Source organism: Marmota marmota, unplaced genomic scaffold (assembly GCF_001458135.2).
Source record: "Marmota marmota marmota unplaced genomic scaffold, marMar, whole genome shotgun sequence".
Lineage (NCBI taxonomy): Eukaryota > Metazoa > Chordata > Mammalia > Rodentia > Sciuridae > Marmota > Marmota marmota.
Genome location: NW_025999873.1, coordinates 511852 through 530246, shown reverse-complemented (window position 1 = coordinate 530246; position 18395 = coordinate 511852). Strand labels below are relative to the sequence as shown.

Here is an 18395-nt window from a genome sequence, read left to right as displayed (position 1 = left end):
TATATATATATATATATATATATATATATATATATATATATATATATATAAAATTTCTTATTTTTATTGGCAACATATCAATTACCACTGGGATTTTAAATTTTTTCATTTTCTCGAGGAGTTGTCAGTTTTTATGTTGTATATTTTTAAGTCCTGATTTTTAGGTGTATAAATTTTTAAAGATTGTTAGTTTCCTAGTCAGTTAAACCTTTTTAAAAATTTTTATTAGTTATTGACATTCAGCCTCCAGCAATCTGCTAGATTACTAAATGCTGGGCAATTTAGCGAGACCCTACCTCAAAATAAAATTTAAAAAGGGCTGAGGATAGAGCACTTGCCTAGCACATGTGAGGCCCAGGCTTCAATCCCCAGTATTGCAAAACAAAACTCAAAATAAATATTGTTAAATTAAATCCAGCAATTAAATTTTAAAAAGAGATAATATATCATGACTGTTTTAGGCTGAACACTAAAATACACAGGTGATTTAAAACTAAATGAGTTCATCACATTGAGATATTAAAGGAGAAAGATTTTCAGTAAATGTAAAAAAAATGGTATAGCTAAACATTCCTTCATGATTAAATAAAAAGTCTGCATATTGAAATAGAAGGAAATTTTCCAACCTGATGAAGAGTGTCTACAAAAAACTCAACATAATCAATGATAAAATGTAAAACACATTTCTTTAACAGTGGCTTAGTGGTAGAGTGCTTGCTTAGCATGCATGAGGCACTGGGTTGGATCCTCAGAACCACATAAAAATAAAGGTATTGTGTTCACCTAAAACTAAAAAATAATTAAAAATAAATAAATGAATGAATGAAAGCAGCAAAGAACAACAATGATCACTTTAAATATTAGTCTGAACCAGAACAATAAAACAATAGAAAAATAAATAAAAGAAATAAAACTGTAAAGATAAAAACAAAAATGTTATTTTTTAAAATGTTGACATGACTCTTACCTATACAGAGGCCCCAAAACAATCTATGAATCATTAGCATAAAAACAATAATTTTGAGAAGCTGCTAGTTAGTATAAAAGAAGTCAAATGTAATATTTAAACAAATAAAAATTTTACAAAGATATTATTAACAATAACATAAAAATATAAAGTATCTAAGTTGACTCTAACACAAGGTACATAAAATATTTTTGGACAAAACTAAAACATGAACTAGGTACAATGGCATGCACCTGCAATCCCAATGACTTAGAGGCTGAAGGAGGAGGATCACAAGTTCTAATTCAGCCTAGTAAAAGTAATAAAATCTTTTCTCAAAATTTAAAAAAGGCTGGAGTGTACCTCAGTGGTATAGCATTTGACTGGCATATGTGAGGCCCTAAGTTCAATCCCCAGAATCACAAAATAAATAAAACATGAAAAAAAAATTAAAAAATGGAAAAGTATACTATATTCATGGATTGTTAAGACTCAAAATCATAAAGATATCTTTTCTGGGCTGGGTATATAACTCACTGGTAAAACACTTGCCTAATATGAGTAAGGCTCTGGGTTCAATCCCCAGTATGCAAAAAATAGAAGACATCACTCCCTCAAAATTGATTTCTACATTCTATATGATTCCCTCTAAAATTTCAGAAAGATTTTTCGGAGAAATGAACAACGTGATCCTAAAAATTATATGAGATACAAAAATTTTTGGTAGCTGAAATGTTTACACAGAAGTGGGGCATACCTTACTGAATAAGAATTACTATAAATCTCTAATAAGTAGGAGAACCTAAGAAGACAATACCAGCAGACAGGAACCCAAAGCCCAGAAAGCAATCTATTTATAGATGTAAACATTAATTATAATAGAATCAATACTAAAGAGCAGTTGGTGGGGGGGGCTTTTGACTGTTACCTTGAGGGTGACAAAAAGTTAATTTCCAGTGGATTAAAGAATAATGTGGGAGGCTGGGGTTGTGGCTGAGGCTGGGGTTGTGGCTCAGTGGTAGAGCACTTGCCTGGCATGTGTGAGGCCCTGGGTTCAATCCTCAGCACCACATATAAATAAATAAATAAATAAATAAAAGATCCCTTTACAACTAAAAATATTTTAAAAGAATAATGTGGAAAGCAAAACTACAAAACTTTAAGAATATAATAAATTACCTTATTCATAAGACTTAAAGAAATTCTGTTCACCAAAAAACACCATTGACAAGGAGACAGAAAAAGTGGAACCCTTATAAACTTCTGGTGGGAATATAAAATGGTTCAGCCACTTTGGAAGACAGTTGGAAGTTCCTCAAACATTTAAATGGATTTACCACATGACCCAGCAATTCCACTCCTGGATGTATATCCAAGGGGGAAAACATGTCAATGCAAAAATATGAATATCACATCAGCATTATTCATCATAGTCAAAAAGTGGACAAACCAAATGATTACCAACTAATGAATGAACAAATAAAATATAGCCAAGCAATGGAACTATTATTCAATCATAAAGTAATAAAGTGTCCATACAAAATACTGCATGGATGAATCTTGAAAACATGCTAAATAAATGCAGTCAAACACAAAAAGTCACATAATTTATGTTGCTATAGGCCAAAATGTCCAAAATACACAAATCATAGACACAGACAGTTGAGGGGAAGCCAAAGGATGAAAATGAGAGAAATGGGGAGTAACTACTAATTGATATGGGGCTTTCTCTTAAAGTAATAAAAATTAACTTGATATCTGGAATTACTGGTGATGGCAAATCTTTATAAATATATTACAAGCACTTTGAAAAGGTAAGTATTGTGGAATATGACATATAATCTTAATTTTTAAAAAGTCCTTCCTTGAGCCAGGTGGCATACACCTGTAATCATAGCTACTTGAGAGTTGAGGCAGGAGGAACACTTGAGTTCAGGAGTTACGGACCAGTCTAGACAATATATCAAGGCAAAATACTTTCTCATTTAAAAAGCAAATCCTTCCTTAAAAAAAATGAAATGACAAACCACAACTTAAATGATATCTATGATGTACATAACTGACAAGTCTTTAAGAAATCTTTTTTCCCCCCACACATGCTAGGCAAGTACTTTATCCCTAAACTACATCCACAACTCTTTTTCTTATGAGATAGGGTCTCACTAAGTTGCCGAGACTAGCCTCAAAATTATGATCCTTCTGCCTTGGCCTGTCAAGTAGCTGGGATTACAGGCATGCAACACTACACCTGGTAGGAAATAAAGATAAGAAAATAACAAAACAACTTAAGAGGATACAAGACTTTAATGATACGTACTGGGAAAACAAGCCACAAACAAGTGAAACTAAGCCCAGCCTCATTTCTAATCAAGGAAATGCAAATTAAAACCAAAGTGAAAACTACTTCATATCCAAATGAAAAAAAATATACATCAAGTAAAGATAAGGATGTGCATAAACTAATACACATCCATGCTACAAATGGGAATGTAAAATTGTACTCTCATTTTAACAAATTTGGCATCATACAGTACACTCAAAGAATATATAATCAGACAGTACAGAAACTAAGAAAACTAATAGCCAAAAAAAGCAAATCACAGACTATATAAGGAATGATTCCTTTTATATATAGTTCTAAAATATGGAAAATTCAACATTACCTTCTTTAGGGGGAAAAACATATTAGCATATATTAAGAAATAAAAGCACTTACTTGTTTCTTTTTCAGTTTAAGGATCTGCTGTTCTACTTTCGCAATTTCTCTATCTACACGATCCATACTCTGTATTAACTCTTCTTTTGAAAGCTTGGAAGGTGAAGCATTTTGATCATCTCCACATGGTTGCCCAGAGATTGGAGAAGATGGAGCTTCATGTTTGCCTCCAAATGCTGGATCCTTTAAAGAAATTTGAGACCAGCAATTTATTTCTCACTAACAGCACACTGGCTGTTTAAGAGTCAAGATGGTCTTAACTGAAAAAGTAACTTTTAAAATACAGCAGAGCCATGTGTACTATTTCCCTAACAGCAGTCTCTTACTACCAATTTTCATATCCACACACAAGCAAATGTACATACATAAATCCCACAGATGGTTACAGAACTTTTCTAGTTTAGATGAATCATTCACTATTTTGAAGACCCTAAAAGCTATACACAGTGAGGTGGCCAGGTGGTTGATCAGTCTTCAGTAACAATACTGACACTACTGGGAAATTCTAGGGAAAGGAAAGGAAAGAAAGAGATAAATTTCTGAGCCATTTTCTTGCAACGGCTCTTTAAAATAAGAATAAAAAATAGTGTCTCTCCAGGTAAAACCTGTGTGTCCACCCAACTTAACAGCTATGATATGGCCAAGAACTCCTATCAAAAATTTTTCAGGGCCTGGGGGATGTAACTGAGTGGTACAGTATATGCTCAGCATGTATAAGGCCCTGGGTTCAATCCCCAATATCTATCTATCTCTCTCTCTCTCTCTCACACACACACACACACACACACACACACACACACACAGAGTTTTCAGAATTTCTAAGGATCAAAGCTGAGGCACAGAAGTCAGACCTAGGAACATTTGTTCTTACCATTTCTAGGCCTACCATCGTAAAGCAGATAGACAACTAAGCCTGTCCATACTATAACACATGTAATCTCTCTTTAGTGAAAAACCATCATCTTACTTTACACACACACACAAAAAAAAAAAAAGAAAAAGAAAAGAAAAGAAAAACTTCATCAATTCCACCAACAAATCTGCAAAAGAATGAAAGCCCCTCCACCCAAAATCTACTATCACAATACACACACAAAATCACTAACTTCCAATATGAGGTAAAGATATAAGCCAGGTCATAAAACAAATGAATTTTAGTTTGAGGTTTTAGTTTTCTTTAGGCTATGAGAAGCCCAGAATGAGAATGATAAGTGAAACTGTAAAAACCTAACAGGTATTAAATAATGAGCCTGGTACAGTGGTGCTGATTTGTAATCCCAGAGGCTCGGGAGACTGAGGCAGGAGAATCAAGTGTTTGAAGACAGCCTCCGCAACTTAGCAAGGCCCTAAGCAACTTGACAAGACCCTGTCTCTACATATAAAAAGGGGCTGGGATGTGGCTCAGTGGTTAAGTGCCCCTGGGTTCAATTCCTAGTACCAAAAAACAAACAAAACCTAGCTGGTTCTAATTCTAAACCAAGAATGTACAGAAGAGATACCTAAATAATTGTCTCAAACCACTTTGCTACAGAGACCGCAGCTAAAACATAACATGTATATTGCTAAAAAGCCTAAAAAGGCTAAACCTGACATAGCACACACTTAATAAAAGGGACATCTGGAGAAAAGATGATGGTGGCTACATCCTAAAATCCTATAAACTCTATAAGGAAGCCTTAATAAAACAAAGAATAATATAGCTCAGAAGCAGAATAGTTGCCTAATATGCACAAGGCCTATCTCTAGAACCTCTAAAAAAAAAAAAAAAAAAAGTATATGTATATATATATATGTATATACACACATATAAATCTAAAAAAAATTTAAATAACAATAGATCAATAATACAGTTAAATTCCTGTATCATTTAGGTTTAATATGCAGTTTATCTCTAGCAGCCTTAAACCCTGTACTTCATGCTTCCTCTGTTACAATATAAATTCTTGAAGTTACTAGTTTTCAAAAGAAAACAGTGTCTTCAAAATAAGAAATCATATCTGGGGTATGACCATCTCCCCATCAACCTTAAAAAACAAAATATAGGCGGAAATATCTTTATAATATCTTTTTAACATTCACTAATACCATGAAAGGCATAGTAATTCTTCTTTTTTTGGGACTGGATATTTAACCTAGGAGTGCTTTACCCCTAAGCCACATCTCTAGCCCTTTTCATTTTCAGACAGCATTTCAATAAGTTGCTTGGGGCATCACTAAATTGCTGAGGCTGGCCTTGAAATTGCAATCCTTCTGTCTCCATTCCTCTTGAGTCACCCACCAAAGCATAACGATCTTGAATTCACTAAACCAGCTACTCTGGCACTAAATGAAGACTAACTGCAGACTTTGTTAATTTTCTTAAGGTCTTCTTTAATTGTGAGACAGCTTGTTCCTGAAAACTTTGAAACATTAATGTACAGAGAAAAATATTTAATGAATCATCCGGACTTCCATGTTATATTAATATTTGTGTTATATAATTATGTATAAATGTAAAACATTATACTTTCATCAGTAGATTTTGAAAATGCTCCACAGGTAATTCTGATGCATGCCCTAAGAATTGGTATTACATATCAATATTTTCCACGACTTCCTTTCTGATTAAATATTTAACAAAAAGATAAAACTCCTGAGTACATCCTTATATGACAGAATTTAGGCACAAAATTACAATCGAAACATTGTCCCCACCTTCATGCAACATCCAGACAGCTATTTTTTTTTTTTTTAATATTTTTTTTTTTTATTTTTTAGTTNGGGCTGGGGATGTGACTCAGTGGTTAAGTGCCCCTGCTTCAAAAAAAAAAAAAAAAAATTAAGACAAAAGACAGTGGGGAAAGCATTAACAGATGTTAATAAAAATGGTTAATATGCCACTGTTAAGCATTTCTTAACTTATTTTAAAACAAGTATTTATTCAATACCTACTTGTTAGGTATTTCCTACTCTACAAATTTAATAAGGAAAACAGACCACTGAAAAAGATAAGCATAACAACAAAGCAAAAGCATAATACAGGGACACATTTCACAAAAGAAGGGTAATAACAAACACAAGAGGAAAAATAATGTGAGCTTAAAAGAACTCTCATAAATTCACTCTATGCATTATTTGAAATGTCACAAAATATAGTTAACACTAAAAGTATTTGTTCCATCTGAATGTACGAATGACTCTAGTTAACCATAATATATTATATACTTGAAAATTGCTAAGAGATTTTAAATTTTCTTACCACATAAAAGGCAACTACAAGAGGTAAAAAATACGTTAATTAGTTTGATTGACTCATTCCAAAATATACATATATATCAAATATCACATAGTGCAGTAAATATACAAAATTTTATTTAAAAATTAACGAAATAAGGGAGTCATTATCTGCAAATAAATTACATCACTTCTTTCCTCTATCATTTCCAAGTTTTCTGTATTTGTAATACTTATATAAATTAGAAGCAAATTTTTTTCTACATTAAAAACTATAGTTAAACTGTACCTAAAATGTGTTTTCGCCTATGTAGTAAGTTAATAAATTGCTACTACATTATAGGGGCTTATTTAAAATATAATTTAAATTTGACAAAACTGGTAGTCTTGAGTGCCTCAGACCATATTTTATAGTGCAGCAAGTCAGTCCAAATTTCTGAGAATTAGCCAACAGAAATTTTTCTTTATCAGTTCTCAGATTGTTTTCATTTCCTAAAAAGTCAAAAGTACTGACTTTAAAGTCTGGAGAACTAAATCTGTGTTATATGGTTCTATTTAACAAAATTTTTACTTTCCTATTAGCAGTAGCCTTTAGGGAGTGGCATAACTGGACTGTCTTTTAGGCACTGTGCCTGAATATGGCTAAATAAACATTACAAACCTATAGCTCCACAGGGCAAGAGAACAAATATTTACCTTCTTAGCATCTGCAGAAGACCTCAATCCTTCTGGCAGCGTGTGCACTAAAGGTAAAACCGCAGCACTGACACGCTGAAAATGGGAATCAGAAACCTGCTCCAGACGTGGTCGCTTGGATTCCAGTGAATCATGATCCACTGTGGATGGGCCTGGGTGAAACTGTTCATATCCAGTTCTCCTCTCTTGAGGCCTAATACGTATAACAACAACCAAAAAAAATTCTTGAAAATTCTTAAGTGATACTTCTAACATCCTGGTAAGACTTTTAAATAAATTAAAAATTTGTGTTTATTTTCAAAGTGAACTGCTTCCTGCCTCCTGCTCAACTCAGAATAATATATACCGTACTAGAGTACTATTAAACTTCTAATTCTAATAACAGATTCTTTGGCAGGGAAGGGAAGGATGGTAAAAAAAAAAAAAAAAAAAAAATCTGGAAGTAAATGACAAAAGATTTTGATTTGCAAAAGAAATTACAAGTTCCTAAAGGATATCCATAAAATAGTTTTAAACCCTATGCCATAAAAAATGAATTCCAGATCTGAGGATTTTTCAACCAATAATAAAAATAAGCAGGAAAAAAAAAAAACAAAAAAAAACTCCCAGCTACTGCTACATGGAGAGCCAAGTGACTTGAAGTAAGGTGTCATCGAGTCTTAAAGATTGGTCTATTACATGCCAGGCAGAGTGGCACAGAATTATAATCCCAGCTACTAGGGAGGCTGAGGCAGAAGGATTCAAGGTCCAGGATAGTGTAGGCAAACTAGTGAGGCCCTATTTGAAAATAAATAAGGGGGTAGGATGGGTGTAGTTCAGTGGGAGAACACTTGTATCACATGTGGGAGGACTTGAGTTCAATCCCTACTACCACTAAAGAGAAAAGAAAAAAAAGACCAAGTTTTTTCCAATGCTGTTTCTTAGCACATCATCCTGACCCCCAAAATTCTAAATTTCCCCCCAAAAGAAAAAAGTGTCTTGAAAGTTAGGATGCATCTGTTATTTGTCTACATGATGTATTACAGAGTCTTGGTTATGGGTATTCATTAACTTGACAATTTTCTACCAAAGTATTTACAGAGGTGATATTTTACTTTATGGCCAAGCTTTAAATTAACATCTCAAAAAAACAACATTTCACTGAAAACATAATCATTGGGTTTCATGTTTAGGAGAGATGATAAAAAATGCTAAGGCCTATAAAATTATACTTCAAAAATTGTAAACCTCATTTAAAACACAAAATTCCATGACCTCTTAAAATGAGGAACCTTGTCACAAAAAACAGTGGAGCAAGAAGCTTTAGGAATAAAACAAGGATGACTGCTTTCACCACTGGACATTCTTGTCAGACCATCAGGCAAGAAAAAGAAATAAAAAGTGTCCAAAATTGGAAACACATTCCTGTTCACAGAAGACATAATCTCTTACATAGAAAACACTAAAGAAGTCACATAAAATGCTTAAGAGTAAATAAGCAAATGCAATGAAGTTGCAGGACACAAAAATCAACACACAAAATCCCATTGTATTCCACATACTAGCTTTGAACAACCTGAGAAGGATTTTAAAAATAATTCTATTTGCAATAGCACCCGAATGAAATAAGAATAAAATTTGACCAAGGAGGATCAAGACTTAAACACTGAAACTCAGAAAACACAGCTGGAATAAAAGATTAAAAAAAAAAAAAGTAGGAAATTTAGCTGGGTGCTTGTGGCACACGCCTATAATCTCCAGGAGGATCACAAGTTCAAAGCCAGCCTCAGCAAAAGTGAGGTACTAAGCAACTCAGTGAGACCCTGTCTCTAAATAAAAAAAAAAAAAAAAATAGGTCTGGGGATGTAGATCAGTGGTCAAGTGCCCCTGAGTTCAATCTCCAGTGCCCCCTCCTCCAAAACAGTAAGAAATTTCATGTTCATGCATTGGAAGATGTAACACTGTTGAGCTAATACAAAGTAACTTAACAGAGTCATTCAATGTGATCTCCATCAAACTCCCATTGGCATTTTTTTAAAGAAGTAGAAAGACTATCTTAAAATTTATATGGAGGGGCTGGGGTTGTGGCCCGGTAGTAGAGCGCTTGCCTAGCACGTGTGAGGCACTGGGTTAGATTCTCAGCACCGCATATAAATAAATAAAATAAAGGTCCATTGACAACTAAAAAAATTAAAAAATTTATATGGAATGTCAACATGACCTTGGGAAAAAAAGAACAAAGTTGAAGAGCTTGCACTTCACAATTTCAACAACAATAGCTACATTAATCAAGAGATTCATCCTCCACTCATTAGCCAGAAGTAACTATCAAACACATTTTACTCCAGTCAGAATGACAGCTATTAAGAATACAAACAATAATAAATGCTGGAGAAGATGTAGGGGAAAAAAATACTTTTCCATTGTTGATGGGTTTGTAAAAATTAGTATAACCACTCTGGAAATCAATATGGAGTTTCCTCAAAACATTAGAAATGAAACCATTACATGAACCACCTATACCTCTCCTCAGTATTTATGATAAAGAATTAAAGTCATCATACTTATTATAAGGAAACAGGCATATGCATGTTTATAATAGCACAATTCACAATAGTCAAACTATGGAACCAGATGAAAAGATAAAGAAAATGTGATCCACATACATTCATACAAACAACAGTGTTTTACTCAGGCATAAAGAAAAATGAAATTAGGTCATCTGCAGGTAAATGGATAGAGCTTGAGAATACTATGTTAAGCAAAATAAACCTAATTCAGAAGGTCAAGGGTCATATGTTTTCCCTCATATGTGAAAACTAAAGAAGAAAAAGGAAAAGAAAGTTGGGGAGGGGGGGGTCTCATGAAAACTGAAGGGAGATCAGTAGATTAAGGACACCATGGGAAGAAAGAGTAAAGGGAAAGCGGGTAAATGGGGAATAATATTGGCCAAGTTATGCACACAGGAATATGTAACAACAAATTTCACCATTATGTAGAACTATAATGCAACAATTAAAAAAAAATGGGGGAAAAAAACTACCATCTGTCATGAGGTTAAAGGCCAAGCCAGTCAACACAGCACAAAGAATCAAAGTTATTGCTAGCCCACAAGAAAACCCTCTGCCAACCTAGAGTTCCTCTTAAACTTTAAGGGGAAAACATTTGTTGTTCAATTACATAATTTCTATACTTTACAAGTTTCTCCAGTCCAGAAATATATGTTATCATGTTAGATGATCTTCATATTTTTCTACTTCTTTGTAACTGCCTAAACTTTGTCCTTCTGCATTCATTCTGATTCTGTCAAGACTTCTTACTTTCAATCATACCTTATTTTATTCCTTGATCCTTTTCATTTTATATACTGATTTTATAAAGGTGGGCAGGGTGATATCTGAATGTCCAATCAATCATTTTATTTCTTTGGTTGTCTTATTTTATTTTTGAATGTATCATTTTAAGTTCATCAACAGTACACTGCACTAATAGGGTATATTCTTGGTTTGTGTTTCTTACACAAAAGGCTTTTTGGGGGGAGGGCACACTGAGTTTTCTTTAATTTCTCTTTCCAGGTATGTATTTGCTGTGTTCAAGCCTCTGCTGATCTACTCTTCCAAACAGACATATAAATTACTCCCGAGGGCTTGCTCATCACCCTGGAAAATTTCACACCACAGGTCCTCTATCTGCAGCCACTGAGAAACCAAGACAGCAGAATGGGAATGTCTAAGCATACCATTCACTATCACCCCCATTTAACTTTTCTCCAATTAGGAAATATGCATGAGAAATCCTAGGATATTACTGACCCTCTTTCTTTCTCTCAACACTGCTTCTTTGAGAGTTAAAAGTGGGTGGGGATGTGGCTCAAGCAGTAACGCGCTCGCCTGGCATGTGCAAGGCGCTAGGTTCGATCCTCAGCACCACATAAAAATAAAGATGTTGTGTCCTCCGAAAAAACTAAAAAATAAATATTAAAAAAATTCTCTCTCTCTCTCTTTAAAAAAAAAAAAAAAGTAGGTAACAGGAGGTCAAGTCATTCAAATTTCCTTCTAATTCCTTTCCCTAAATCTCATTTTTCCAAGTTCATGGTAGAAGTAAGATTACTTTTCTTTTTTTCATACAACTTAAAAATTTTAAACCTTTTTAAAAACTACTTTTGAATATTTGTTAGAAATTGGGGAGGGTTAACATAAATTATCTCTACAAATTTCACCAAAAAGTATATATATAGTAATTTTAAATGTAGCCAAATAATTTTAAATCTTATCATCATAATATCTAAACAAGTAAACACATTTTAAAGATAGGAAATAAGGTTCCTTATACTATTGAAAACTAGAAAAGAAATTTAATAAGTATAGTGAATAGTAAAGAAATTACTACAGATATCACAGAACTAAAACAGATAATAAGGGCCTGTTATAATTATTTGTCACTAATAAATAAATTCCTAGAAAAATATAACCTACTAAGATTGAATCATAAAGAAATAGAAAGTCTGACCAAACCAATCACACACACAAATTGAAGAAGCAATCATAATTTCCCAGAAATGAGAAGTCCAGGATGAGATGGCTTCAGGCTGAATTTTACAAAATATCCAAAGAAAAATTAATACTACAAATCTTAAACTATTCAAAAAATGAGAGCTTGAGGGCTAATTCCAAACACATTTTATGAGGCCAACATCACCTTGATTCCTAAACCAGAAAACAATAGGCCAGTCTCTCTGATAGATTACTGATGCAAAAATCCTCAATAAAATATTAGCAAATGAATCCAAAAATATATCAAAAAGATGATACACCATGCGTCATTCCGACTCGGCTATGGCTCTCAGCATCGAGCAACTAGCACAACACCAGTAATCCCAGCAGATCAGGAGGCTGTGAAGGAGGATCACAAGTTGAAAGGTAGCCTCAGCAACAGTGAGGCGCTAAGCTATTCAGTGAGACCCTATCTCTAAATAAAATACAAAACAGGGCTGGGGATGTGGCTCAGTGGTTGAGTGCCCCCCGAGTTCAATCCCTAGTAACCCCCCTCAAAAAAAAAATACATCATAACCAAGTGGAATTTATCCCAAGCATGAAAGACTGGTTTAGCATATACAAACCCATCCATGTGTTACATCACATTAAGAAAAAACATAACATCAATTGATGTGAAAAAGCATCCAACAAAATCCAACTCTTTTTCCCTGCCCCTACTCCCAGTGCAGTGAATCGAACCTAGGGGCCTCATACATACTAGGCAAGCTATCTACCACTGAGATACATCTCCATCTTCCAACATCCTTTCCTGATAAAAACTAACACTTGGGCTGGGGTTGTGGCTCAGTGGTAGAGAACTTGCCTAGCACTTGTGAGGCACCAAGTTCAATCCTCAGCACCACATAAATAATAAAGTTATTATGTCCACCTACCACTGAAGATAAATAAAATTTAAAAAAATAATGGGAAAAAAACCCTAACAATTTGGATATAGAAGTTCCTCAACATAATTAAGACCATTTATGAAAAACCCACAGCTAACATTATAATCAATGAAAGTTCTACTATAATCTGGTACAATAAATTTTTTTCCCAATACTGGGGATCAAACCCAGGGGCTTACTACCACTCAGCTACTTTCCAAACTATTTTTTTGTTTGTTTGTTTTTTATTTTGAGAAAGGGTCTAAATTTGCCCAAGGTGGCCTCAAACTTGAGATTCTTCTGCCTCAATCTCCCAAATCCTTGGGATTACAGTCATGCACCACTGTACCCAGCTCCTTAATATTAAAATTTAAAAAGAAGCTAGGAACACAGCTCAGTGGTAGAGTGGTTAGTTGTCTAGCATGAACAATGCCCAGGATTCAATCCCCAGTACTTCCCAAAAAAAGAAAGGAAAGAAAAAAGAAGAGGCAAAACTCCCCAAAACCCTGAATAGACATTTCTTCAAAGAAAACATAAAAATTGTTAAGTTACATGAGCCTTGCATGGTAGCACATGCCTGTAATCCCAGCAGCTCAGGAGGCTGAGGCAGGAGAGTTGCAAATTCAAAGGCAGCCTCAACAAAAGCAAGGTGCTAAGCAACTCAGTGAGACCCTGTCTCTAAATAAAATACAAAATAGGGCTGAGGATGTGCTCAGCGGTCGAGTGTCCCTGAGGTCAATCTCTGGTACTGAGGAAAAAGGAAAAAATAAATAAATTGTTAAGTTACACGAAAAATTACTCAACACCATTATCAAAACCACTATATAAGGGGCTGGGGTAGTTCAGTGGTAGCGTTCTTGCCTTGCAGGTATGAAGCCCTCTGTTTGATCCTCAGCACCACATAAAAATAAATAAACATATTGTGCCTATCTACAACTAAAAAAATATTTTTAAAAATCATTATATTGGCTGGGGATGTGGCTCAAGCGGTAACGTACTCGCCTGGCATGTGCAGGGCGCTGGGTTCGATCCTCAGCACCACATAAAATAAAGATGTTGTGTCCACTGAAAACTGAAAAATAAATATTAAAAAAAAATTCTCTCTCTCTTTTCTCTCTCTCAAAAAAAAAAATACCATATATAAGATAATACCTCCTACCTATTAGAATGGCCATTATCAAAATATCAAACAATAACAAATGTGGACAAGGGTTTGGAGAAAAGTGAACTCTTGCACACTATTGCCAGGAATGTGAATAGTATATCATTGTGGAAAGGAGTATGAAGGTTTCTGAAGAAATAAAAATAGAACTATCATATGAACCAGCAATCCCTCTTATGAACATATACTAAAAAGAAATGAAAGACGTCTGCACTCTGATTTTAGTCAGCATCATTCATAATAGCCAAGATATGAAAAAAGAAAAAAAATCTGTCTATTGATGGATAAGTTGATAAAGAAACTGATGTGTGTACATGTGTGTATACATTATTCAGGTTTAAAAAAAAAATGAATGAGATCTACCCATTTTCCACAACATGGATGGGCCTGGAGGACATTATGCTAAGTGATATAAACCAGACACAGAAAAAAAATTATCGCATGATCTCATTTACATATGGAATCTTTTTTTAAAAATTCAAATATATGGGGCTGGGGTTGTAGCTCAGTGGTAGAGTGCTTACTTAGCATGTGTGAGGCACTAGGTTTGAATCTCAGCACCAAATAAAAATAAAGGTATTGTGTCTATCTACAACTAAAAAGTATATATAAAAAAAAAAACTTTTAAAAAAATTAGAATATACCCAGGGCATGGTAGCACACGCTTGTAATCCCAGCAACTGAGGAGGCTGAGGCAAGAAGATTACAAGTTTGAGACCAGCCTTAGTAACTTAGCAAGGCCCTAAGAAACTTAGCAAGACCCTGTCTCAAATAAAAAATATAAAGGGCCAGGGATGTGGCTCAGTGATAAAGTTCCCCTAGGTTAAATCCCTAGTACAAAAGAAAAATGGCTAGAGATAGAGAACAAAACAGCAGTTCCAAAGGCAGAGGAAAGATGAAAATAGGATGATGTAGTCAGATGATACAAAGTACCAGATATGTAGGATGACAAGTTCAAAGATCTGACCTATACCACTAGGACTAGGCAATAAAACCGTATTTGGGATGCATGCCAAGTGGGTCAATTTTAGTTGCTCTTGCTGGAAAAGAGGGGAGCAACAATGGAAATTATGAATATGTTAGTTTGTTCAGTACAGTAACCTTTTAATTATTTATATGTGTACCATAGCATCATGTTATACACATACCTTAAATATATGCAATAAATTTATTTTAAAAAAACTTTATAATTGAAAAAAAGTAAAAGAAGAGATGGTAAAGACATTGGAGAAAAAGACTACCACATACAGGGACTACTCTAACTGATGGAAATTTACTATTTACTTTGAACACCATGGCATTAATATCCCCGTTGTTACAAGTCAGAAAATTAAAGCTGAAATAGTCTAAGTCAGAAACTTACAACCCTAGCTGCAAATGAAACTCACCTAGGAAACTATAGACACTAAACTAATACTTGGGTACAACTTCAGAGAGTGATTTAATTGTTCTGTGAGGGGACTTGGTTATCCCAGGTGGTTCCAGTATGTAGTATAAATTGAGAAAGAACATCATTAGTTTATATAAAACAACCAAGGTTACCAGGATTCAAACATAGGTATCCATTATTTCCCCCAACATTAACATTAATGTTGTGGAAACAAGTTTTAAAAACTTGATAACTATTGTGATAACTACTATAGAAGATCAAACAATATAAAGGGCTCAAAATATAAATTATAAATGCCCACTCATATCTTGGTTAGTGAAAAATAATAATAAAAGAAACTGCAAACTAGGCTTGGTGGCACAGGCCTGTAATTCCAGCAGCTCAGGAGGCTGAGGCAAGATCACTTTTGCCAGCCTCAGCAAAAGTGAGTTGCTAAGCAATTCAGTGGACCATGTTTCTAAATAAAATACAAAATAGGGCTGGGAACGTAGCTAAGTAATCAGGTGCCCTTGCATTCAATCCCCGGCACACCACCCTCCCCCAAAAACGAAATGACCAAATTATAATCCTTTTAAAAATTCCATTACCTGTCAGACCCTGGGTGAAATTCTGAAAGTAAGGAAGGTCGTCTTCGAAGCTGCTGTTGTTGCTGTTGCTGCAAGAGCTGTGATGCCTGACTAACTTCAAGATGAGAAGAGCGATAGTCAGGGACTGCAAACTCCTGATATTAAAATAACAAAAAATTAGCTATTAACCAATAACTGAAAAGCATAATTAATCAAAATAATTAGTTAAGGAAACAGCAATGAAGACTTCAATCCTTCACTTAGCCAATTCTTCCCCATAAAACTAAAACAATCAACATTTTAACTGCTTATCATGAAAAATAACTCAAAATGAAATCTGAAGTTCAGCCTATATTTTATTCATCCCTCTAATAACATATTACTGTAACTCCCAATGTGTACTGTTCACATAAGTAAAATCTCAAACTCTAGTATTCAATATGAAATCCTAGAAAGTATTCCAAACTAAAAATGAATAGTTAGAAGGGCCACATACATAACCTAGTTACATCAATGCATTTTGACAAATGAAGAAACTGAAGTCTGAAAATTAACCTGGTAGTTAAGAGTCATTGTTTTTGTACCATAGCTAGGTAAATGTCTTTATACTTATTTTCCTTTTTGTATGATTTTCTTTTCTACCCGCTTTCCCTGACAAGAATCACCAGGCCCAAGGCCCCTTGATCGAACACTTGGCCAAACCAAGTTGAGTCTCAGTGTCCTTACAGTCCACTGCTTTGGGCCTGAGGTGAGGCAAAAGAACATCACAGTGGAAGGATGTAGCAGAGAAAAAGCTGTTCACCTTACAACAGCTGGGAAGGGGTGGGGATAAGATAGAAGAAATAGGGAGGAAGAAAGAAGAGGGGGGACAGAGGGAAAGGAGAGGGGAAGAGGAAGATGAGAAGGAAGAAGAAGAAAGAAAAATCCATTGTTGTTGTTATTGTTTTTTAAAAAATAGGGTTTTGTTATGGTGCCTACACTAGCCTGGAAATCCTGGACTCAAACAATCCTCCTGCTTCAGTCTCTCAAACAGTTGAAATTACAAGTGTGCACCATTATACTTAGCCTTAAGCTAATTTGTCTGCTCTTGATTTTTTAGCAAAAGCTTCTTTTCATAACAAATCTATTGTGGTAACTCAATCATAAACAGATGTTAAACACAAAATTACTAAATAACCAAGGAATTTGGTATATATATACAAGATCCATGCCCAAAGGAATTAAAAGTACCCAACTAGACACAAAACAAATTCTCAGGACCACTACTCACAATTATCAAAAAAGAAGCACCCAAATGCCCAAAGACTAATGAATGAATAAATAAACATGGTATATCCATACAATAGAATATTATTCAGCACAAGTTAAGAACCTAAAAAAATTATAAGTTTAAAAAGAAAGTTGGATAGGGCTGGGGTTGTGGCTCAGCGGTCAACTGCTTAACTAGCATGTGTGAGGCACTGAGATCAATTCTTAGCACCACATATAAATAAAGTCTATTGACAACTAAAAAATATATTAAAAAAAGAAGTATTCAGATAAAAAGGCCACATATATTATTCCATTTATATTAAATTTGTACAAGAGGCGAATTCATAGAGATATAGATTAGAGATTGCCAGAGGATGCGGGGGCGGGGGGGGGGCGCAGAATTGAGACTGCTATTAGATATGGAGTTCTGTTTCAGGCGATGGAAATGTTCTGAATTTATACAATAGTGATGATTACACAACATAGTAAATACACTAAAATCCACTGTATTAGACACTTTAAATGGTGGCTTTTCTGTTAATGTGAACTCTGTGCCAACAAAAAATTTTTGAAATCATGAACAAATTAAAGTGAGATGTCCAGAACCTTTCAAATACAAAGTTGAAAACAGACACAAAGTTGAAAACAACAAAGCAAAACAAAACACCGAAGACAAAAATAATTTTAATTCTTTTAAAAGCCTCCAAAAGAAAAAAGAATTTAGGGCTGGGGTTGTGGCTCAGCGGCAGAGCGCTCGCCTAGCAAGTGCGAGGCCCTGGGTTTGATCCTCAGCACCACATAAAAATGAATAAAGATATTGTGTCCAACTAAAAAATAAATATAAAAAAAAAGAATTTTAAAAAAGAAAAAAGAAGTTACATCCAAGGGAATAGGCAAAAGTAGAAAAATACATGAGAATATAATATCCTCAAAAAAATCAAATAGTGATCAGAGAAATTAAAAATTTGATCTCTGAAATTAAACAGTTGTTAAACAGAAAGGTAAAGGGCAAAGAAAAAAAAGACAGAAGTTCGCTTAGAGCACAAAAGAGAAAATA

At 34.4% G+C, this 18395-nt stretch overlaps 1 protein-coding gene across 22 annotated transcripts in view; it reads right to left on the bottom strand.

The window, feature by feature from the left end:
• Nucleotides 1–18395, bottom strand: part of Ncor1 (nuclear receptor corepressor 1) — a 141086-nt gene that overhangs the window by 103656 nt on the left and 19035 nt on the right. For 21 of the 22 annotated variants that reach the window (XM_015506815.2, XM_015506813.2, XM_048785910.1 and 18 more), the window contains 3 exons: nucleotides 16109–16242; nucleotides 7572–7764; nucleotides 3663–3845 (listed from right to left, as the gene is read on the bottom strand). In XM_015506815.2, the coding sequence (XP_015362301.1) occupies nucleotides 3663–3845; nucleotides 7572–7764; nucleotides 16109–16242 (510 nt within the window). Of the gene's footprint in view, nucleotides 1–3662; nucleotides 3846–7571; nucleotides 7765–16108; nucleotides 16246–18395 lie in introns of those variants that run through there. The other variant, XM_048785987.1, reaches the window with a different exon arrangement.